The sequence below is a fragment of the Psammomys obesus genome, unplaced genomic scaffold, assembly GCF_907164565.1.
Source record: "Psammomys obesus unplaced genomic scaffold, mPsaObe1.curated_primary_1811, whole genome shotgun sequence".
In the NCBI taxonomy this organism is placed as follows: Eukaryota; Metazoa; Chordata; class Mammalia; order Rodentia; family Muridae; genus Psammomys; species Psammomys obesus.
Window position 1 is genome coordinate 258,781 of NW_026586383.1, and position 23,679 is coordinate 282,459.

General features: G+C 42.5%; 1 protein-coding gene across 4 annotated transcripts in view; it reads left to right on the top strand.

Moving 5' to 3' along the window:
- Positions 1 to 23,679, top strand: part of Map4 (microtubule associated protein 4) — a 136,490-nt gene that overhangs the window by 103,366 nt on the left and 9,445 nt on the right. The window contains exons 1-7 of one of the 4 annotated variants that reach the window (XM_055601624.1): positions 4,937 to 6,434; positions 15,617 to 15,723; positions 16,807 to 17,028; positions 19,825 to 20,008; positions 20,581 to 20,640; positions 20,731 to 21,023; positions 23,007 to 23,120. In XM_055601624.1, coding sequence (XP_055457599.1) covers positions 4,985 to 6,434; positions 15,617 to 15,723; positions 16,807 to 17,028; positions 19,825 to 20,008; positions 20,581 to 20,640; positions 20,731 to 21,023; positions 23,007 to 23,120 — 2,430 coding nt within the window. In that variant the 5' untranslated portion in view covers positions 4,937 to 4,984. Of the gene's footprint in view, positions 1 to 4,936; positions 6,435 to 15,616; positions 15,724 to 16,806; positions 17,029 to 19,824; positions 20,009 to 20,580; positions 20,641 to 20,730; positions 21,024 to 23,006; positions 23,121 to 23,679 lie in introns of those variants that run through there. The other 3 variants (XM_055601622.1, XM_055601625.1, XM_055601623.1) reach the window with 3 other exon arrangements.

Consider the following 23,679-nt stretch of genomic DNA (forward strand, 5'->3'; position numbering starts at 1 on the left):
TTATTTATTTATTTATTTATTTATTTATTTATTTATTTATTTATTTAGCCATGTCGGGGAGAGAGGCCTGGGCTTCACGTACACTAGACAAGCACTCCATCACTGAGCTAACCTGCTCACGGAGGTTCTTCACACTCTGTCACCTTCTACTCTGCACTCTGGCTGACAGAGCAATAAGCCATTTAAGGAACATGGAAAAAATATACTGAATTTCACTAGTGTAGATACATTCATTTTACTAAAATATGACGGTAAACAGTAAAGGAGATTTTCCTATTTTTTCCCTGTGACATATCTGCTGAAGGAAGATCATCTCAATCTGTGGGCAAAGTCACAGTGATACTCTTTAAGTTGTTTAGCAGTGGTGGTCATTTGTATAAGTTTGCACACAAGTTAACACTGCCTGCTGCTTGGCAAATAGTGGGCATACAGTATGATTTGGATGTCTTGATATTTCATGCATTCATTGAACAGATAGCAAATGATGTTATTTCCATGCTCGTAAAGTGGATAGATTTGGGTGTGGTAGTGCATATAGGTAAGCTCACATCTGGGAGTTCAAGGCCAGCCTGGTCTACAAAACAAATTCCAGGATACCCAAGGGTGTTACAAAACCAAACCAAATAAACAAAAAAAGTAGATAGTAAAACATATTCTGCATTTTCCCATGGATTCCAGAATCAAATGATAAGACTAGTGAGAAATATGAGCCATGAAGAAGCAAAAGAGTCCGAGTCCTCATGGAAGAGCAAGAAGAGTTCTGGGTCTGGAAGAGTTGCCAGGACTTTGCTGAGCAAAGCACTGAGGGCTTGTCTGATGGAATAGCGGTGGGCAGTTGCATGGAACATTTGAGGAAGTGGCAGGTATTAAGGTGTGATTGACAGATAAGCCATTGTGGGGAGGTAGCATGTGCCTTTAATCCCAGCACTCAAAAGGCTATGACAGGCGGATCTCTGTGAGTTTGAGACCAGCCTGGTCTGCAAAGTGAGTCCAGGACACCAAGACTACACAGAGAAACCCTGTTTTGGGAAAAAGCAAAACAAAACCATTGGGGAATCTCTGACACTGTTTAAGTTGTGATTGGGGAAAAGATAAACACATGAAGGCTCTAGGTAGCCCTGTGTGCCTCTATAGACAGGGGATCTTACGTTACCCTGGAAGTAATTGGTGGATGGGGTTGTGTTTCTGTCTGGTTTTAGTTGGGTCATTTCTTTTTCTTTTGGTAGGAGCCCATGAAAAGTTTAGAACATTATGTTTCTTGAAAGAGTTTTCATTTACTTTCATTTTAATGTTTTGAGTTTACATAAATCAGACTGCTAACTTCAGTTTTTTCATTCTGTCTATTCACTTCCCAGCTTTTGAATGTTAATCAGTGAGTTGAACATGTACTAAGATATGTTCCTAAAATTCAGTAAAATGTGGTTTTGAATATAGATTTGTGTAACTACTATTATATCCAAGTAAGAAAACAGATTGTAACTTCTTAACTTTCAGCTTATATTAGTAAGGAGTACTATCAGTCATAGTAATTAGAATTACTGACTTTCATTGTAATGATAATTTATTAGGATGGTTTCCTAGAGACAGTAACAGAACAGTTGGTCAATCTGGAATATAGTGTTGCCTTGGTAACTAATGAGAATGCAGAGAAACCAACCATGGAGCATACAAAGACCCAAGGCCCTGAATAGGTTAAATACCAACCCTAGACACACAAAAAAAAAAAACAAACCCAGAAACATCTGCCAGTAATCTGACTGTACCAAACCTCTTGGAGGCCTGTCATGACATTGTTGTATATCTGACTAGAGTCTTAAAACACTTTGTGACCAGACAGAGACTATGATCAAATTTAACTTGAATAAAATAGAACCTCAAATCATGTTCCCAAATAGCATTCCACATCAGTTCTGGGACTGGGTCTTCATAATATAGCCCTGCATCTGAGGCCTCAGATTCAAATCCCGGTGCTGAGAAAAGAAGAAAAAGTGCCAGCTCTTGGGAGCTATTTTAATGATAGGATGAATCAGATCAAATGATACAGAAACATAGCTGAAGGAATCCACTTATCCTTCCACTAACATAATTAGTCCTGACTGTCCTGGAACTCACTCTGTAGACCAGGCTGGCCTCAGACTCAGAGATCTGCCTGCCCCTGCCTCCATAGTTCTTTTATAAGAGACTATTATATTGACTGTTTTATAAGAGACTTTATTTCATCTACCTTTGCTGGTCACCCATGGCAGGTATGGACAGGTCCTCTTTTCCTTCCTTTCTTGAGCTCCGTTGAACTTCCTCCTTTGAGCTTTTTACCATGTTGTTTATAAATATTCTGGAAAGAGGGGCGTTCTATGAAACTCTGAAGGACGAATGTATTTGAGGGCATTGTAGGCTCATGAATGATGGTAGTTATTTTGCCTACTTTTTCCGAACTAGTCTGGAAACCTAGGAAGACTGGATAAAAGTAAAAATAATTTGACTCAGGAAGAAAAAGAAGACCTCCCGTATCAGTGGACTTGGGGAGGGGCACGAGTGCAGAGGGGGGAGGAAGGGAGGGATTGGGACGGGAGGAGGGAGGGAACCACTGGGGGGATACAAAGTGAATAAAGTGTAATTAATAAAGAATTTAAAAAAAAGATAATTTAACCACTCTAATGCCTGTATAAAACATTAATAATCTTTGTATTTACCACTGTGGAATGTGATCAGAGAAGTTCAATAAATGTGTTTGAGTAGAAAAAAAATAATAATAATTTGACTCAGGAGTAAACAAGTTTCCTTGCCACTTCTTTTTTTAAGTTTACAAGTGCTTTATGTGTATGTACACCTGCATGCCAGAAGAGGGCATCAGATCATATTATAGATGATTGTGAGCCACCAATTGAGGAATAGGAATTGAGCTCAAGACCTCTGGAAGAGCAGACAGTTTTCTTAACGGTTAACTCATCTCTCTACCCCCCTCCATGCCACTTTGGCAGGCATTTGATGGCACTCATGGCCTTTGTGTTCAAACATAATGCTACCCCACTGTCATGAGGCAAGAGGGCTAACTGAACATACTGGCCAGTAGAACCCCAAGTTTAAAAACACCTCATGGTGTGAGTTCTGTGACTTGGTAGTCCAGAGAACCACAGAACTCATTGTACTGTATATGACTTGCATATGAGAGATGCACAGGGATTTCAACAATGCTGCACATTCAGCACATTTGTCCTCAAACCAAGGAGATGGGTCTGTTTCCCAGGCTGGTCACCTGCCTCAGCCTCCTGAGTCTTCAGGATGTAGATGCCACCAGTTTTATTCCTAGGAAACATTCTTTAGTATTTTTGATAGATTATTTCACAGGGTCCAGGGTTAGGACAGGTAGAGAATTACAAGCCAGACAACAATCAGCTTTGTTTCAGCAGTGGTCTATATTGTTACAGTATAAGGTGGTTCGTCTTAGCCAAAGAATTTTGTTGTATAATCACTCAGTCCTAACTGTGTGAGTTGTTTGGTTTGTTTCTTCACTTTTCGAGACAGGGTTTCTTTGTGTAGCCTTGGCTATCCTGGCTTTGTAGATCAGGCTGGCCTCATAGAGATCTGCCTCCCAAATGCTGGGATTAAAGATGCGCACCTCCATGCCCAGCTAACTGTATGATTTGTAAAAACAAAGGGAAACAAAGGATTGTGCCTGCACTAAATGTGGGCAACACTGGGTTCTAACAAGCAGGAAAAGTTACAAGACACAGATTTGTCCCTGAGTCTAGAGATCAAAACAGGATGAACTGAACTCTTGTCAGTTCCCTGGAAAGAGCAGGGGTGGTACCACACAGGCAGGAATGCCCAGCTCATGCAAGGAACCAAGAAGAAGCAAGAAATGAGTAAAAGCATAAGTGTGATTTAAAATTGGAATTTAAGTGTTTGTTGTGTTATTGGAACACATGTCCAAAGCCCTGTGCGCTGGTATCTCTTTGAGAGAGGGTCTCACTATGTAGCCTGGGCTGGCCTCAAACTGCCATTGAACCGCTTGCATCTGCCTCCTCAGTACCAGCAGTGAAAGTATGCACCACCAGGCCTTGCATGCTGATGTCTGTAAATGATTTATTATAAATGTTTATTAAGTTCTCAGCACAGATACCACCTAGTACAACTCACAGGTCTTTGGAAATCCTACCCAAGTCAGGTTTTGAAGTTTATAAAGAAACAAGATGGTCTGGCAAGATGGTCAGCTGTGAAAAAGCCCCATAACCAGAGCTTGATCCCTGGAACCCAAGGAACCAACTCCTGAAAGTTAGCCTTTGATTTCTGTGGGGCTGTGGTGAGTACACAGACATTAAATAGAGAGCGAAGGGAAAGCTCTCCCAAGAATGGGAGTGAGAGGAAAGGCATATATTCACAAACCGCAACTCACTTTTTGAGAGAATTTGATTAGCTGCTGTGACAGCAAAACCCACCCTCTTCCAGGGAGCGAACGCCTCAGTCTTAATTTTACATTAAGGTGGTTTTGTTTTGTTTTTTTAAGTGAGAATTTGAAAATTTCCTGCAATCATTATTTTTATAGCTGAGGATTGGCAAATGAACCCTGCTTATTTTTAAAACAGTTTTTTGAGTGGGTGAATTTAGTAGGCTAGCCATAGAATTAGATAAATAAATGTGTGGGTACATATATCTATATCAGTGAAAGCTGAAATAATTACTGTCCTCAGTACCTGACTTGGCACCGTACTGTATTTTAAATTCTAGGGCTAAACAGAGTGCTAGATAGCAGGAAGTTATATTTACAGATTAACAAACAATGGCATTCTTTTTCTTTTTTGTTCATTCTTCCTTTTCATACCTGTTTAAATACATTTGGCACCCAACTGCTTAAGGAGAAAGGGGGATTGGGAGAAATGCAGAGCTTACCATGAATCCCCGGGAACTTGCTGTGATGTCACTGCAAGCTCCGTGTGAACGTGGGTGGTGTGAGCTCCAAGAGTGAGTGGGGGAGCAGGGAAGAGACATGTCGCTTCCCGACAAGCAGCCAGCCTCTCTCCCTGCCGCCTTCACTGCTGCGTGTGACCAGCTCTCTAGAAGCAAGCCTCCAGAGTGCAGGATGGATTCCCCCAAAGAAATCGGGCAGGATGGATTTGAATGGCAGAGGACAGAGGGTAAACTGAATGAAATCGGGCTGAATGTCAGCATGGACGGGCAGCTGAAAGACGGGATTGTGGAGAATACCAGCTTCCTGGAACAGGATAAGCTCTGCTTTTTTGAGGGGAAGCTAGACAAAGAACTCCACATTGAAGAGCCAAATAAGGCGTATCAAGCAACCTCCAGTCACCTTCAGAGCAGGTATGTGATTTCAGGAACCTGTCAGCCCTCGGAGGGGAACTTAGTACACCAGACGACAGCTGAGTTACGCCTGGGACTCACAGAGGGACAAGACAAAGTCACTACAGTTCAGGGGAAGGTGACAGGAAAGAATGGACTGGAGACCAAGAGCCAGCCAGACTTGAATTTTCCTGGGGCTGATGACACCCTCTCTCAGTATGGTAAGGAGCAGGAAACCAGTGCTTTGAACTCCAGCTTTTACTCAGCGGCCCCTCAGGTTTCAAGAGCTGCAACTCCGGGAAAAGAGAATGGCCATATTTCCAGCTCCCCGGCACTCGGGTTGATGAATAACTCTGGGCAGCTTACTAACAAGTCCCCACTACTGGTAGCCATCACCCACCCAGCCCCAACTATTGAGCATTCCCCCACCACCAGTCCACCAGTCCCCATGGTGGAATTTGCTCAGGAAAATTTGAATGCAGGCTTTCACAGCCCAGGCCAGGATAAGGAATTGGAGAAACTGATTTCTACTGAGGAGGGACCAGTGCTCGACCAGGCCCCCCAGCAGAAAAAGGCAATCCGCAGAGCCCTATCTGAGTGTTACCACCTCTCAGTGCCCCCAGCTGTGAACCTTGCTGATAAGTACCCTGAACTGCCTGCTCGAGAGGAGCTTCCTTCAGGCCCGCTGCCTCCCACCAGTAGCCCAATGCCAAGCCCTATGCCCAGGAAACTGGGAGTGCCTGCCATGAGGCGCTCCATGACAGTGGCCGAGGACCAGTCAGCTAGCTGCAGATTGAACGCTGGGGAACTGCCCAGCCTGTCTGCTTCAGAGGTACCTACTCCTTTAACCTGTGAGGAACCAGTGGCCAAGAAGAGAGAAGAACTGGTCCACTTGAGCAACAACAGCAGCAGCTCTGGGAAGGAACTGGGCATTGCCGGGGTGTATCTCCACAGTAAGCTGGAACAGATTCCTGAAGGAAACAGCAAGGAAAAAGGACAGGAAGATACTAGAGAGACAGGAGTTGATCCATGTCTCTTCATCTGCCAGGGAGGTGAGAAACAGCCAGGAAAGAAAGAAATTGAGGTCACTGCAACCCAGAGCACTCCATCCCTGCTGTGTGAAGAGACCCCACGTGATGGTATGTTTCTAAATTTTGCCTCCACTGGGACCAGCAGACAGTGAGGAAGGAGCCAAATTGATAGATGCACCGACAGGAGCATCAGCAGCTTGTAACTCCTGGAGTCTGGGACTGCCTGGGGAAAAGCTTAATTTCCTTGTTGGAAGCTAGACAGGAGAACAAAGTGAATCTGCCTGGGTCAAGCTGAATGCCTGCCTGGGTGCTGGCTGGCTGGGTTGACGGTGGTGGGGGCAGGAGTGGTGGGCATTAAAAACTAGAGCTGCTTAACCTCATGCTGCCCTCACTGTCCCATCCCCCCATCCTTCCACCCCTCTGAGCCTGTTGGTTTGAACCAAATGATTCTTAAGCTCAGACCATCCCACTGCCGCTGATTGATTTACTTTGCTGTGATTCACAGTGGGTTTATCAACACTAACCTCTTTTAAATTGGATGGAAGCTGTTTTCTGTTCTGATTTTGAGAGCGTTTTACTTTTGCTAAAGTTGGAAAAAGAGCCTTTTATACCAGGCTGTTTAATATTCTCCCCCTGTCCTTCATGTTTGACCCTATTCGTGCTTCTAGTTTTCTCTTTTTGTGTGTGTTTTGAGGATCTGTGGGAAGAAGGAGAAGAAAGGAAATTGAGGCTAGAGAGAGACGTTCCACAGTGAACTGCTGAGTGCTGCCTGTCTCTTTGTGTCTCTTTATTGTGTCGCTTCATTGCCTTTGTTTTTCCCCCCTCCTCTCCTCCCCCTCTGCTGGCATTGTTAGTTGTCTAAAAAAAGCTTGTTTTTCTCTGGGTCCAGTTTGACCACAAAGGACCTATTTCACTAGAATGTTTGTTAATGGGGATTTGAAACACGTGTAGTCAGTTTTCCTAGGACCTATTCTTAATATTATCTTGAGTACATTTTCATGAAATGATATTTTAATTTATAATTGAGGGAGGCATGTACCAGGTTTTGTGCAGAATCTGGTCTTCTTTCCATCTTTTCATGCTTTCTGGGATCCAACTCTTTGTCAGGCTTGCACAGCAAACACTTTTACCTGAGCAGCCATCTTGGAACACCATCAGATTTTTGTTTTTATTTTAAATGGACTAGGCAAAAAAGCTTTTGTTTCCACTGTAGTCTCTTATGATTCAAGCTTATAAAAGAATCTAGGTGCCCTGGGCCTTTGCAAACTTCTAGCAGTAGCAGGACTTAGAAAGTCCTTATGGATAGGATTCTCTCATCATTCTGTTTATCTCCAAAAGCCTGTGATGGTCAAGGAGAGTTAGTGCCATGCATCCTCTAGGCAGTAGTGAGTGAAGACTTGATTTTATTTTTATTTTATTTTTTATTTATTTATTTTTTTTTTTTACTTTTAATTGTTGCTTTCTTCATCCTCCCCTCCCTCCTTTTATTTCCCTTTTTTTTGGTAGGGACGAGATACTAGGAATTAAGTCCCAGGCTCATACATACACCGATGGCTTGGTAAACTGCCACAACTCTGACTGACTCAGTGTGTGGCGCAGGACTGTGATTCTTTTCTTCCAGGCCTGGCTGGATAGTGACTTGTGAGGGTTTTGTTATTTGAGAACAGGTTCATTCTAGTTCACACTAAGAGAAGAGAAGCATTCTCAACTGACTGACAGATCCACTGACTCATTCACCTATACATTTCTGAATCCCAACACTAAGCCATATAGAGGGATTAACATGCCTCCCATTGGTTAGTCACTCTCTGGGTGCTAGAAACTGTCATCCTTAAGCAACTTAACCACCTAGTCAAGGGCTTGGTTGGGAGTGGCTAAAAGTTTTTTTGTTTTGTTTTGTTTTTTGTTGTTGTTGTTTTTTTTTTTTTTTTGAGGGAGATCCTTTGATCCTTTTTTGTTTGTTTTTTTGTTTTTCGAGACAGTTTCTCTGTATACCCTTGGCTGTCCTGGACTCACTTTGTAGACCAGGCTAGCCTCGAACTCACAGCAATCCACCTGTCTCTGCCTTCTCAAGTGCTGGGTACAGGCATGTGCCACTGAGCCCAGCTAAGCCTGGTATTTAAAAACAGGCTTGCTGACAGTTCAAAGGTAAAGACTTCCAGGTAAAGGAACTCATGTAAACAAAGGCTTGAAGCCAGTACTGGGAGATACATGCCTCTCATCTCAGCACTTGAGAGGCTGAGGCAGGAGGAGTTCTATGAGTTTGATGTCAGTCTGGGTTGCAGAGTGAGAGCCTGGCAAAGAAAGAAGCACTTGTGCCAGGCAGTGATGGTATACATGCCTCTGACCCCAGCACTTGAGGCCGCGGTAGGAAGATCTCTGAATTGGGAGTTCCAGAACACAGAGAAACCCTGTCTCAAAAACACCAGAAAGAAAAGAAAGAAAGATGCAGTGGAAAGGAGACAGCAGTTCAAAACCAAGATGGCTTTATTCATTATAAGGAGTATTTATATACAGGTCATAAAAGAATCTCATGGAAGCTAAGTCAGTGACGCATCCAGGCTGTAGCTAATGTGTGTCTCTAGGGGTTCTTTGCTGCTCTCTGTCCATATGTTTCTTTCCCTTGTGGGAATTATTTTGTTGTCATCTAGAAAAAAAAATCATAATAGGTAAAATGCCTTTTAAATGGATATCCATTCTTAACTAAGCTTCAAATGCTGTACTAAGAAATTTCTTGACTGCTTACTACTATGTTTCCTGCTAAATGAAATAGCCCAAGGTCTATATGGGGAAGACCCTTGTTCCTAGTAGGAAAGATGAACTGGAAGAGGTAAAAGAGCTGTGATTTCCAGCCTGATGATACAGGCTAAGACTGGGGTGGCAAGGCCAGCTGGGGTTATAGAAGGTTAAAGCCAGCTTGGGCAGCTTAATGATAAATGCAAAAATAACAAAAAGTACAAAGTGTAGGAGGCTTTATCTAATAACATGTACTAGAAAAGCCTCCAATATACAGCTGAGAGGAGACAGGTACTATGTAAATTAGTCCAGAAAGGACCAAAGTCTTTGTGGTTTTCCCTAGCTTGATAGCCCACTTCCACTCTCAGGAATGGCTTTTTTTTTTTTAATTACCCTTAATAAACTGCCTTTATTTCTAGCCGTTAAAGAAAAGGAAAAAGGGCAGAGGATGTATCTAGTGGTATAGAGTTTGGCTAGCATGTATGAGATCCTGGGTTCGATCTCCAGGACTTCAAAAGGAAAACAAACCAAAAAGCTTAATTATATAATTATAGACAGACTGTGGTGGGCATGTGGTAGTGCTTGCATTTAGGCCGGTGCAAGGTCAGGGTCATCCTGGTCTACATATTAAGTTCCAGGGCTATATGGAGAGACCTTGTCTCTCAAAAATAAATAGAAGGCAAAACAAAAGAATCAAAGCAAAATAGAAGCATGTTTTTGGTAAGTAGGCTTAATTTTTGTCTATTTTATTGTGGTTTCCTATATCTCTTTCTCCCTTCTCCACCCCAGGTCCTTCCAGCACCAGGTAGGAGAGAAAGAAGGTTGGTGGGGAGAGGGACACCGTTCTCTTTAGCTACTTCCTGCTGGTTAGAATTGTTGGGTTCCTTGGGGCAAGTCCAGTCTTTGTTTCAGGACATCTCAATTCTTCTCACCCAGCTGCAGTAACAACAACCAGGAGCAGCAGCCTCCTCCTCCTTCGGAGCCACCCCCCTTCCACCTCTGGCATTTATACCCTTTTAGAGTCCCCAGAATTTAAACTGTCTGCATTTAGTAAAGATCATGCCCCTCTCAGAGCCCACAGGAGACAAATTGCCTGCTGCTTTGGACAATCTAAAGTAACCCCATATCCTGCCCCTGGGATTAAAACAAAAGCATGTTTACATAACATAATGAGTTTTTAAATACACCAAAACTTCCACTTCAGTGGGGGGGGGGGCGTGGATTGCTGGGGATTTGAGTGTATTTTTCTGAGCAGGTAGTACCAATACTGAAAGGCTCATTGGAACAGCTTATGAAGGGGTTAATATAATGAATTTTTTTAGACGTTCTGTTTTATTTATTTATTTACTTGCTGATCATTTATTTTGAAACTCTGGCAACATTTGGCTCATAGTATCCAGAAGTGGGCGTACAGTGGCAGTTAATGCTTTTGTGCACAGATGCAGATGCTGTGTGCACTTACAAGCAATGAGACTTCGATGAGTGTCTGTTGTTGACTGAAAACGCAGTGCTGGTGAAAATATTTAGTGTGAGTTAAAGCCAATGGTAACAAATCTCATTTGGTGTGACCTTTCTTTAGCTTCTACAGAACAGAAATATTGCTAAACTGATACAGTTGTGGGTTTGTTTTTTTTTTTGTGTGTGTGTGTGTGTGTGTGATATTTAAAACTAAAACTATTTTTTTAAAACCGAAAACTGCATATAGCTCAAACATAGATATATACAACAGCATACATACACATAGAAAATATTCTACACAAGAGAACATATCAAGATAAGGTTATATTGAGTCATCTTTTCCTGTTCCTCCTTTATAAACACAACTATATTCCAGGCTTAGCTTCTTATAACAGAAGGTTTGTAAAGGAACCTGAAAAGTTTTGAATTTTAGAAACTATAGAACCTAAGGGAGCAGTAGGCTCCCAGTGATTTTTTTTTTTTTTTCTTCTCTGTACCTCTAGGGAGGCTTACAACCTAGAATTCCAGCAAGTAGACAATAATGATAATAATAATGAAAAGACAGTTGAGGTAAAGCCTAATTATCTTGGTTTCATTCCTTCAGGATGAGGGCAGAGCACAAATGCCTATAAATTGTCATGTGGTCTCCACATGAACACCTTGGTACCCCCTGCCACAAATGGAATATTTTTTTAAGGATAGGAAAAAGTAAGCCTAGAAAAAGCCTAGTTGTAAACCCTGTTTTTATGCCCATACCGAGCACTGAGCAGTCTGCCTGTGGTGATTGAGCTTCTGACAGACACATTGTCTCAGCTGAAGCAGCTGTTGACCTGATCCACCGACAATGGCAGCAATTGGGGGGGGGGGGGGAACGGGACATTGGGACATTCCTTGCCATCACCAAGTAAGCATTGTGGACATATATAAACTGTTTGACAGTCCTCTACCCAGAAGTGGTGGGGACCTACATAGCTTTCTTTCTAGCTCCTGCTTAGCAGCAGGTCAAAACCAAATAGAAAGAGTGTTCACTCCACACAGTCAAGAGATGCTCTCTCCTTCCCATTACTTAATTCCTACCTTGTGATACCCAATGACCCAGGGAATTGTTTTCAATTTTTTCAAGCAGTACCAACATAGATTGGAAGACCCAGCAAGGCCAGAAAGACACAGCAGGTCAGAAATTACTGCTAGGGCTGTATATGCTACATTTCACTTGAACTACAGCCAAAATGTATGTACTAAATATAATGGTGATTGCTTGCTACAGTACAATATTAGAATTTTAAAGCAGGCATCAAGAAAATTATTTTAACAAACAGTTACAAAGGAAAAAAAAAATGAGGGCCCAATGAGATATCTTAGTAGATAAAGGTACTTGCTGACAAACTGAGTTCAGTTTCTGGCACCCACATGGTGGAGAGAACCAAGGTCCAGGTCATCCTCTGACCTCCACAGGTACATGGCGGCACATGCGAGCTTGTGTACCTGCACTCCCCATATGCGACAAAAATAAAAGTCATCAGTTATTTTTAACAACCACCACATCTGTCTGTCTGTCTATCTAGTATTTATTATTTCTTTATTTGAGGTTGAACATTTGAGCAAGAGTGTGCCTCGCCATGGATTTGGTAATCAGAGGACAACTTGAAGGATTCCATTCTCTCCAGCATGTGGTTCCTGGGGATTGTATTCACGCTGTCAGGCTTAAGGGCATGTGATTTTGTCTATTAGACCATCTTGTTGGCCCCTAAATGTTTTTAAATAAAAAAGAAGGAAAAAGAAATGAAAACTTAGAAAATCTCAAGGATAAAATATGTTAATTTTAAAAATGACCAAATGTTAATCGTAGATATTAGAAAACAAAACCAAGAAATAAAAAATGAGGCCATAAAGCTGGGCGTGGTGGTGCACGCCTGTAATCCCAGGCAGAGGTAGGTGGATCCTTGTGAGTTTGAGACCAGCCTGGTCTACAAAGTGAGTCCAGATCAGCCAGGGCTCCTCAGAAAAACTCCAAATAAATAATAAAAATGAAAAAGTAAGGCCTTATATCAGCATGGCAATACATATTTGTCATCCCCGGATTCATCTTAGGGAGGTAACCTGGACTACAGAATTGAAACCTTTTCTCATTTAAAAACAAAAACAACCTAAAACAATAGAAATGGGGTAGAACCAGTGACTCAGAGATGTGGATATAGCTCAGTGGTAGAGGACTTGTCCTGGGTCCTGTTCTTTCATAGATTAGTGAATTTGGCATATGAGTAGAAATTACTTAGTTCAATCATTTGAATAATAGCAAAACCGCGAATGATTTTCAGGACAAAGTACAATAATGAAAGACCTATGCATTGCTACTATCTTGAGAGTCACTAGAGGAGAAAGAGGATGAAAGACTCAGTGGCTGTTGAAAGAAATCATAATCAAGTGTACCAAATTTGGCCAAGACAGTAGGATAAAGATTGAAGAATGAAGAAAGTAGCCAATAGTTGTGGCACATGCCTTTACTCCCAGCACTCAGCAGCAGTCAGAGGCAGATGGAACTCTGAGTTCAAGGCCAGCGAGGCCTACACAGAGAAACCCAGTCTTGGGGAAAAAACAAACAAACAAACAAACAAACAAAAAACAATCCTCCAAAATAAAAAATAAAAACAGATTTAAGGAAGTGAAGATTCTAAATGTTCCTTAAGGAAGGAAATTCTAAATGTGAAAAACTAAACTTTTTTCAAGTTAGCTTGAACTTTTACAAGAAAAAAAGATAATCTTGAAAGCAACAGAGAGGGGCTGTGCATTCTCTCTGAGAGGATGAATGGCTGTCTTTCTGACATTGCAGTTTCTGACAGGGTATTTTCTCAGGGCTGTGAACAAGAAATCAATCTAAGACGTCTTTTATGCCTGTGTTTGTATGTATGCGGCGGGTGTATAGAACACATTTGTGTGGAGGCCTGAGAACAGCCTTAGGTCTCATCCTCAGGAACACCATCTCCCTCTTTTGAAACAAAGTCTCTCCTTGCTCTGAAGCTTACCGTTTACCAGACTGCCTGGCCAGTCTCTACTTCCCTAGCACTGGGATTACAAACAGGCATTTTTTTGCCTGTGGATTTTAGGGATCAAACACAGGTCCCCATGTGCTTGCTTTACCTACTGAGCTATCTGTATCTCCAGCCCTTAGGACATTTAATTTTAAAGTTGGGGTTAGGGGCTCAGAATATAGCTCAGCGCAGTGTGTTTGCCTAGAATGTGTAAGTCATGAGTTCCACTGCAGAAAATCAAAGTGAGGATCTTAAAGTGGAAGTAAAAAGTTTAGTAGATTATTCTAAATAATTAAACTTGAATGCCAGCACTTACAGCAACTACCAAGAAGTTGTACAAAGCAATGAATTTCAAAAGGTTAATTAAGAAATTCTAAAAGATAATCAAATAGTTCGTAGAACAGCAAAATTTTCTTTCTTTCTTTCTTTCTTTCTTTCTTTCTTTCTTTCTTTCTTTCTTTCTTTCTTTCTTTCTTTCTTTCTCTCTTCCTTCCTTTTTTTTTCTTTTCTTTCTTTCTCTTGACATTTATTTATTTTTATCTCTTGGTTGTTTTTACCTGCATGTCTGTGTATCAGTGCATGCAGTGCCTGTGGATGCCTCAGAACTGGATCTATGTGCTGCAGCATGGGTGCTGGAAATCAAAACTAGGTCCCCTGGAAAAGAAGTCAGTGCTCTTAACCTTTGAGATGTCTCCAGCCCTTACTGTTCAGGTTTTGAGACAGGATCTCATCTAGCCCAGACTGGCTTTAAACTCGCTCACTATGTAGCTAAAGCTGGCTTTGAACTCTGCCTGCTTCTACATCCCCCAGGACTGGAATTATAGGCCTGTGCTACTGTCCTGGCTTACCTTTTCATAGTCTCAAAAGACATTAGCATTTCTGTGACCTATTTGCATATTTTGAGCTTTTTTTTGTGGATTGTTGACTTTACATGAGTTACTGATACCTGGGTCTGGGTGTGGTGGCACAGGCCTGTAATCACAGCATTTAGGAAATGAGGGAAGAGGATGAGGAGTTCAAGACCAGCTGATCTGTTATGCCAGAGCCAGTCTTCAAAAAAGAAAAAGAGGCCACAAGGATGTAGCTTAGTTGGTAGTATGCTCACCCAGCATCCCCAAAGCTTAGGTTTGTTCTGCATAAACTTGGCGCAACAGTACAATTCTGTAATCCCAGCACTCGGGAGGTGGATACAGGGGAATTGGAAGTCATCCTCACATATGTAGTGATTTCCAGGCCAACCTTGGCTATATGAGATTCTGTCTTAAACAAAAAACAGTAATAAAAGAGTTACTGATTTGTAGGAGTTAAGTATTTGAGATGTGGCTCAAGTATTTTGGTAGTTGCATTTTGGGATTCATGACTCTAGTACACTTTTTGTGGTTTATGGATTTTGGGCCAGTCAGAAAACCTTCGCATTAGGACTGCACATTTCATAGCATTACAGTGCTTCCAGACATATCTCCTTGACTTCTGAAGCATCTCCTGTATCGAGAACAGCTTTGCTAGCTTAGGCTGATGGCCATGGGTCTCAGCCTTTTTGGAAATCTAGGTCACTGTTAGAATTGGAGCAGCTTAATCTCACATCCTCTGTAAAGTGGTTCTTTACAGAGAAAGGAAGTAAGGGAGGTTATTGAACCATCTGGCTCTTGCCCCATCTCTCAGCAACCTTTATTCCAAGGGATAGACTATGGCAGAAGAGGTTTTTATCCCCTTTGTTTTCAGGCAGTTGGTGTTTGGGTGACAGAAGCTCTTTGTTGGTATCGAGGGGATGGGACCATTAAGGGCTGTTTTTATGTGTTTTTTTTGGGGTTTTGTTTTGTTTTTTTTTTTCCCACTGATCATCAGGGCAAAGCCTCCTTTGCTTTCAGCACAGGGATAAGTGCTCAGAGCTCCTAGAACTGTTTGAACCTAGGGAGAACGAAAGCCTTCCATCTTAGTAGCATTAGCCCGTTGCAGTGCTTCAGAATGGGGCACCAGTCATGGATCTCGCAACAGAGCCTTCTGTGTTTAAAATGGTTGTAAAACACATTTGCTTAGGATAATTCTTGTTGACTCTCTGTGGTTTAGGAATAGCCAGGCAAGAAGAAGGAAAGGCTGCTGTGGGTGTAACCGGAAATGACATCACTACCCCACCAAACAAGGAGCTCCCGCCAAGCCCAGAAAAGAAAGCAAAGGTAGGTACAAGAGTGAATGGTGGTTACACTTTACTGTAATGAAAAAAAACTCCTGCTGTTATTGCTTGAATCGTGAATACAATGTCTTTTTTTCTGAGCTGTCTTGACCTTCTTTAAATTCAGATGTTCTTAGAAACTTTATTCTAACTTTCTCATATAGCCTATCCCAAATACTAAAATCTTCTGTTTTGCAGTTTTATAGTATTTCTGTGTAAAATGTTCGATAGATATTTGTTTTCTATGTTGGAGATTAAATGTAGGACCTTGTACTTCCTCGACAACCGCTCTACCACTAGGCTTATGGCTTTTTCAGGCAGGGTTTTAATATGTTTACCATAGGCAATTTATAAATGACTTACTAACAATAAAAGGTAATTGTAGACTTATTCTGAGATCTGTTCATGAAGGGAATGAAGGCTTTCAAACAGATCATAGCTTCAGAAACTTCCTCTTGTACTTGGTAAACACAAAGGTGCCCATTTTACGGTATAGTTTTGCTGTCTTGTCAAATAGGTAAGAAAGTAGGGTGCGGTGCCTATACTGTAATCTCAGCAGTTTGGGAGCCTGAGGCTAGAGGATCGTAAGTTGTGTGCCAGCCTGCGTAGCATAGCAAGATCATATATATTTTTTAAAAACTCTAATAATGATTTAATCACTTGCTGATGGCTTTATTTTTAGAATTCTAACAACCACCAAAAGTTAATTAATGACAAAGCTATTACTAAAATTGTTTAGGAACCAAACTACTGGAGGAATGTCTGGCACTGTGATTAGGAAGCATTTTTACAGACCTGGAGATGGAGATGAGGAGTAGAATATGTACTTAGCATGTCTAAGACCTTGGGTCCAACTAAGACTAAAAAAATTATAGTTTCTTAAGCTTCATCTTGCTGTCTATCACTTTTACTATTTTTTGAGCTCAGAAGAAAGGAATGCTAATTTTCAGTTGCATTAATCCTCATTGCTTATAATTTTACTTTGAATTGTGCAATTTATACTTTTTTATTTGTTTTTATTCTTGTCTGTGTGTTTGATGTTCTTTAAAAATTAAAAATTAAAAATTAAACAACCATCATCCTAAAGCCTTTGGCCACCACTCAGCCTGCAAAGACGTCAACATCGAAAGCCAAAACACAGCCCACTTCTCTCCCTAAGCAGCCAGCTCCCACCACCTCTGGTGGGTTGAGTAAAAAACCCATGAGCCTCGCTTCAGGCTCAGTGCCAGCTGCCCCACTCAAACGCCCTGCTGCTGCCACTGCTACTGCCAGGCCTTCCACCCTACCTGCAAGAGACGTGAAACCAAAGGTAAGTAGCCATCCATATACTGTGCCAGGAAAAGAGTCCTTCTGTGAGTTTCAGGTCCATAGCCAGGCACTTGCTGCAGGTGATGAGCTGGTGGAATTGGGAAAGGGTAGGGGAAGGCCTGCGGGTGCTCTGAAAGCCAGTGTGGCTGCCCGTTGTTGAGGTCATAACATTTGAAAACCTTTTATTCTTTTTCCCTTTATCTGCGCTGACCAGAGCCATATTGCATCTGCTTCTGTTCTTCCTTTTTCTTAACTGTTCCTTACTCTTCACCTGTTTATGTACCTAATCAGTTTCCTGCGATCTACATACTAATCATATACTGTTTGGGGTAGGCCATACTTCATACTTCCATTTCAGTTATTTTTCCTTTCTTTTTAATCATCCTGCAGAATTACATTTTTCCCATACCCTAGCAACATACTGACTCTTCTAGCTAAACTTAGCAGGTTCCAGGATCATGTGACAGCTTACTTTGCTTTCAGCTTTAGGCCACTTCTCACTGGGCTCCTTGAGATGTTCATCTTTCTAGTTCACTTTCAATGCTGCACTTGTTTTCAGGACTGCTCCTAGAGGAAGGAAGGGTGCAAGCGGTGGCTGCCTTCCTTAGGCTCTTATTTGAGGGCCTTTAACTTAACCTATTGGTGTCTTTAAGTTCAGGTGGGAAATGGTTTCCATGTGATACCGTTGTTCTTTAATCGTGTACAGTAAACGTAGGGGTTGTCATCTTAAACTGAAACTCTGGCTAAGTAGGCAGATATTTGATCAAGCACTGCATGCAGGAAGCTGAGGCAGGAGGGTCATGAGCTGCAGGCTTATCTGAGCTACATAGCGTGAAGGAGTGACCAGTATTCTTGTAAATGTCCCTGTTGCTTTTCCTTCAGATAAAGACAAATGAAAATATTTTAAGAGAGTGGTTCACTGAAGTCTCATTAGGCTACTTTTGCCCTTAAAGTGGTAGATTTATAGAAGCAAATAGAGTTAGGATACCTGTTCAGAAAAGGAAGTGGGAGCTAACAGATTAACAGTGGCTAAAGGGCAGTCTGTCCCAGCAAATTCCTGATGTCTGAAAGATGTCACCCTCTTTAGTGATTTCTATCACAAGTCATTTTTATTATTTTATTATTATTGCATCTAATAGCAAGATTGTAAGACTCTGCTAGATTGCTCTGAATCACAGTCATAGTTTGGTTTGATCCTCAAAATGTTTTGTTTTGCTTTGTGACAAGGTCTCACTGTGTAGCTCTGGCAAGCCTGGAACACATTCTGTAGACAAGACTCTCCTTAAACTTAACAGAAATCTGCCTGCCTCTGCCTACTGACTACTAGGATTAAAATTATGTGTCACCATGCTCTGCTTGTTCCTCATTTTGAACTCAGGAGTTAAGAGTAGTTGCTATTCTTCCAGAGGGCCCAAGTTTGGTTTATAGCATCCACACTGGGTTTCTGCAGTCATCTGCACGTGCATAGTAGACACATGCACACACAAATAAAGGCCTCGAGATATAGCTTAGCGGTTAAGAGCACTGGTTGCTCTTCAAGAGGACCTGAGTTCAATTCCCAGCACCCACATGACAGCTCAAACTGCCTGTAACTCCCTTTCTAGGAGAGTCAACACCCTCATACAGGCACACTGTACGCAGAGGACCAATACACATAAAAATAAATCTACACGTATGTGTATACACACACAGATAATAAAACCAGAGCAAACTGAAAAGAGTGCAGATGCCTGATTCTGAACTTGAGAATCCTCGTATGCAGTAAGACTTGATTTGGTAGGATATGGTCAGAGACCAACCCAAAATTCTTTTCTGTTGTTGTAGTTTTGTTTTTCCAGACACGGTTTCTTTTTGTAGTCCTGGCTGTCTTAGAACTCACTCTGTAGACCAGGCTGTTTGTTTCTTTGATTCTGCATCGTTCCCCCCCCCCCCCGCCAACTCTAAATGTCTTAACATTACCTTAACTGACCCTCATTTGAACAGTATTCCATGCCTGATGATGGTCAGGCCTGCCCCTTCTTGTCACATTTCTGCTTTCAGTCTTCCCATCCTGTAAGTCCCTAATCCTATATCATAAAAGCTGGGCTATAGCAATGCTGTGTTCTGATCTTCTTTTTTCAGATAAAAAAATAAAATTTGTGGGGGCCAATGTTTCAAGAAGACACTTGGGTTTAGGCTCTGACTCTCATTTGACTAATAACCTCTCATCTTCAGGAGTGCTGTCCTGTCCCACAGCTCTGGTTAAATGTTACCCAAAAGAATGGCTAAATTAAGTAAACATAACTTAGCTTCTGGTTCATATGTTTATTAAATCTTATCGAGTGAAATATTTGCAGTGGATCTCAAGTACAAATAGGTTGTAGTGTGATGCACCCTTTAGGGTTATCATTTCCTTTGGATTGATGGAGATTGACTCCTTTCCAAACTTCAAAGCACAGGGCTCCTTATACCTGGCCTCTTGCACTGGAGGACTTTGTTATTTTGTTTTGGAATGTTTTGTTTGGTTTTGTTTGTGGTCTCATGCTGTGCCCAAGTCTGTTCTAGAATTCACCATGTGGCTAAATGTTTGCCTCATCTCATAACAGTCAATCCTTTTACCTCAGCCTTCCAAGTGTGCTGACGACACTACCAGCAGCTAACACCTTACCCAAGTTATCTGGAGGCTTGATATTAGAACCATATGCCGTCTTCTTAGTCACTGCAGAGTCCGTAGTGTCTCTTAGTTTGGGGTCATGTTTATAAAACCCTCTGGGGCCATCACTGACTACAACTCTTACTCCCACTTTTCCATTTCCAGCCAATTACAGAGGCTAAGATTCCTGAAAAGCGGACATCGCCATCCAAGCTTGCATCTGCCCCAGCCCTCAGGCCTGGACCCAAAACCACCCCAACTGCCTCAAAAGCCACTTCTCCCTCAGCTCTTGTTTCCACTGGGCCAAGCAGCAGAAGTCCTGCCACGCCCCAGCCTAAGAGGCCTAGCAGTGAGTATGAGGAAGTCTTCCTTCCCATCTGAGCCAGTGGGGAGCTTCTGATTGCAACTGCTGAGAGTGTAGCGACTTCTTCATACAGCCCTCAGTGTTGGGCCTTAACAAGCCCTCATCTCTAAGTGAGCTTATTAGCAGCTGCATGTACTCAGAAAAATCTTGAGCAAAGGTGACTTGTGAATTCTTAGATGATTTAGTTACTCCTTAGTGACTCCACAGATGCCAGCACTTTGTGTTTGTATTTGTGGGTCCAGCTCCATGGTAAAATACTTGGAATGTGTGCGAGGCCTAGGTTCACTCTCCATTGAGCAAAAAAAGAAACAGGCAATTTAATTCCAATTTAATAGGCATATTCAATAAGCTACTTCTATGGCCATGCATAAGTCATCACTGGGACTGATGGTGCCGGCCTTGTGTGCTGTGCGCACAGTCTTCGTGTGGCTGTTTAATCTTGTACTGTGTCCCAGAAATAAGCACTGTCACCAGCTCAACATGGATGTTCTGTAATGGTCAGATGAGCGATGAATCTCAGCTGATCTCTTGTTAAATATACTAATTTGTTTGTGCAGCTACTAAAACTGAGGGGAAACCTGCTGATGTCAAAAGGATGACTGCTAAGTCTGCACCAGGTAATCCATAATACACCTAACTTGAAGCCGAATGCGCCTTCCCCAGCTCTACCCCTTCATGAACTCCTGCTACTTCTCATTTTTTTGCAGCTGACCTGAGTCGCTCAAAGACCACCTCTACCAGTTCTGTGAAGAGAAACTCCACTCCCACTGGGTCAGCACCCCCAGCAGGGATGACTTCCACTCGAGCCAAGCCCACGCCCGCACCTTCCCGGCCTTCTGTGGCTCTCTCTGTGGACAAGAAGCCCACCTTGGCTAAACCTAGCTGCTCAGCTCCCAGGCTGAGCCGCCTGACCACTACTGCTTCTGCCCCTGACCTGAAGAGCGTTCGCTCCAAGGTTGGCTCTACAGAAAACATCAAGCACCAGCCTGGAGGAGGCCGGGTAAGTCTAGGGCTTGGGGATCTTAGCATGCTGCCTTCTGCTGCTTCTCTGCCACATTCAGTCACCAAAGGTGTTTCCTAGGACACTGTGTTTAGCACCAGGAAATTCTAATTTGAGCTCTTGGCACCACAATATCAGGGTGGCGTAGCATGAGTTCTATCTTTTCTCTTCCTATGAGGAGCTCCTGTTCAGTGTGTTAGGATTTACGTTTATATTTCTCTTTGGGAAAGAAAGAGTAGAAAGAGTTTTCCTTATTATAAAAATTCTAGAAAGCTGGACACGTCGTTCCTGCCTTTAATGGGAGTACTAGGATGACAGAACAGCAGAATCACTATGGCTGGGCACAGGGGTTAGGGAGCATGGAGAGAAAACTTCAGAAACTATAAGAGGCCTTGGACATGAACCCAATTATTGTTGGTTATTGTTGATTCTTAGACACACTTATTCCTTTGTCCCATGATGTCGGAGGTCTATGTCCAATGAGAACTGGGTGCTCTCTGGTGTCCCAGAGGAGCTGTGCTACGAAATGAACCACATACTCTGGCTTTTCTAAACCACAGTGCTTCACAATTAAGAAGGTTGTGAAGCCAGGTTGAGTGGCACAACTTTAATTCCAGCAGAGGGAGGCAGAGGCAGGGGGTTCTGAGTTCGAGTTTCATGACTACAGAGAGAGACTCAGTCTTCTTTTCTTTTTTGGGGGGTGGGTGGGGGACAACGACAACAACAACAACAAAGAGTGTCCTAGGGCCAGCACTTACCACCAGACCTGACCACGTGAATTTGATCCACAGAAACCTGAGATGGAAGGGGAAAATTGACTCCTACGAGTTCTCTTCTGACCTCCACATATGTGCTGTGGCACAAGCGTCCATGTGCATGCTTTCACATACACAGTAACTTTTCTAAGACTCCTCCTTAGAATGGATCACAGATTTATGTATTAAGTGTTAGCAGCTATTACCCGCGTTGTGGAAAAATTGGTAGCAAAGTTCACCTGAGATTCCTCATCCCTGGAGTAGTTACAGCCTCCCTTACATCCTCTGCTAGCACTTGAACTCTTCTGACAGTGTCTGGAGTAGGATACTTAAATTGCATTAACCCAAAACTCTTAAAATTGAGTTAGGCCTGGAGTGATGACAGTAGTTAAGAACTCAGGCTTATATTTAGTTCCTAGAATCCACACAGTGGCTCACAACCATTTGTATGTAACTCCAGTACCAGGGAAGCCAGTGCCCTCTTGTGGTCTCAGTGAGCACCAGGCATACACATGTTAATGTGTATGCAAAATACTCATACACAATAAAAAAATTTTTAAAGTATTTTAAAGAAATTGAATAGGCATAACAATGCAGCAGAATTATGGTTCATGTGGAAGACATTGATAACAGACTGGGATCATTCTGGAATAAGGGCCTCAGAGTTGCTTTTGGTAAACAGTGGTGGCTGTGGCACAACCCAGCCCAGTGTCTGGGCTGAGCCAAAAATGACCCTTGTCACCATCTTTGCTCTTAAGTTTTTTATGCTACAAAAATGTGAGGTTTTAAATAACTTGGGCTAGTGATTGGGTTGTTGTCTATTGTAGTACCTGGCGAATGTGATGCTTACCCTCACTGGTGACTGAGCATGTGCTTGGACACAGAAAAGCATTAGAGCCAAGAGGGCACTGACATTTAAAGTGACAGTCTCACCCCTGCTCACAAAGAATCCACTGATTTGATCTTCTCAGCCTTTGAACTCATTCTCCATAATTGCATGATCTCTTCTTTGTTTCAGCTTTGGCCTGTAGTTCCTCTTCCTTGTGCCTCTTGCTCAGGAATCTCTGGATCTCGTCTGGGAGTGTGTTGTCTTAGGGGCAAGGGGGACCTGCTTTTTTCTGCCTGGCATCCTGACCTTGCTTTTTTCTTCTCCCACTTTCTTCCTTCCTTGGCATCTGGGTCTCATCTTGGTTTGAAACTTGCCCCTCCCCCCTTTATCTCCATCCAGGCCAAAGTAGAGAAAAAAACAGAGGCAGCTGCCACAGCTGGAAAACCTGAACCTAATGCAGTCACTAAAGCAGCCGGCTCCATTGCGAGTGCACAGAAACTGCCTGCTGGGAAAGTGAGTTTTGTTTAGGCTAACCTCTCTGAGGTAAAATGGGTCATCATTCTTTCTAGCCTGAGTCATTTTCCCTTCTATTCTACTTTGTTCCTGTTCTCACCTAGTTCCTACTTCTTCCTGTGTTCCTTCCTCTAGTTAATGACTCAGCCATTGGATAATTTTTTATATCAACCCTGAAAACTAGCCAAGTTGTGAGATCATACCCCATTGGGGACTTGACAATCACCTCCTTGACATTTGAAACTCATCTAAGATACATACAAATCCATCAAAGCCAGGTTCTTCCTCAGAAGCCAGGGCAGTGACAGTACCCGAACGCTGCTGCCCCGTCCTCTGACCATAAAGCTTCTGCTGGGTCTGCAGACAGAGACACCTGTTAAAGATGTGAAAAAGCTAAGAAATGAGAAGAGCATGCTAATGTGTCCCTGTTCCTCAGGATGGTTTCTGTGTTCTACAGGCAGCACAGCATGTTTCATTTCCAAAGATCCTCTTTTTCTGAGGGGAAGGAAGGAAGGAAGGAAGGAAGGAAGGAAGGAAGGAAGGAAGGAAGGAAGGAAGG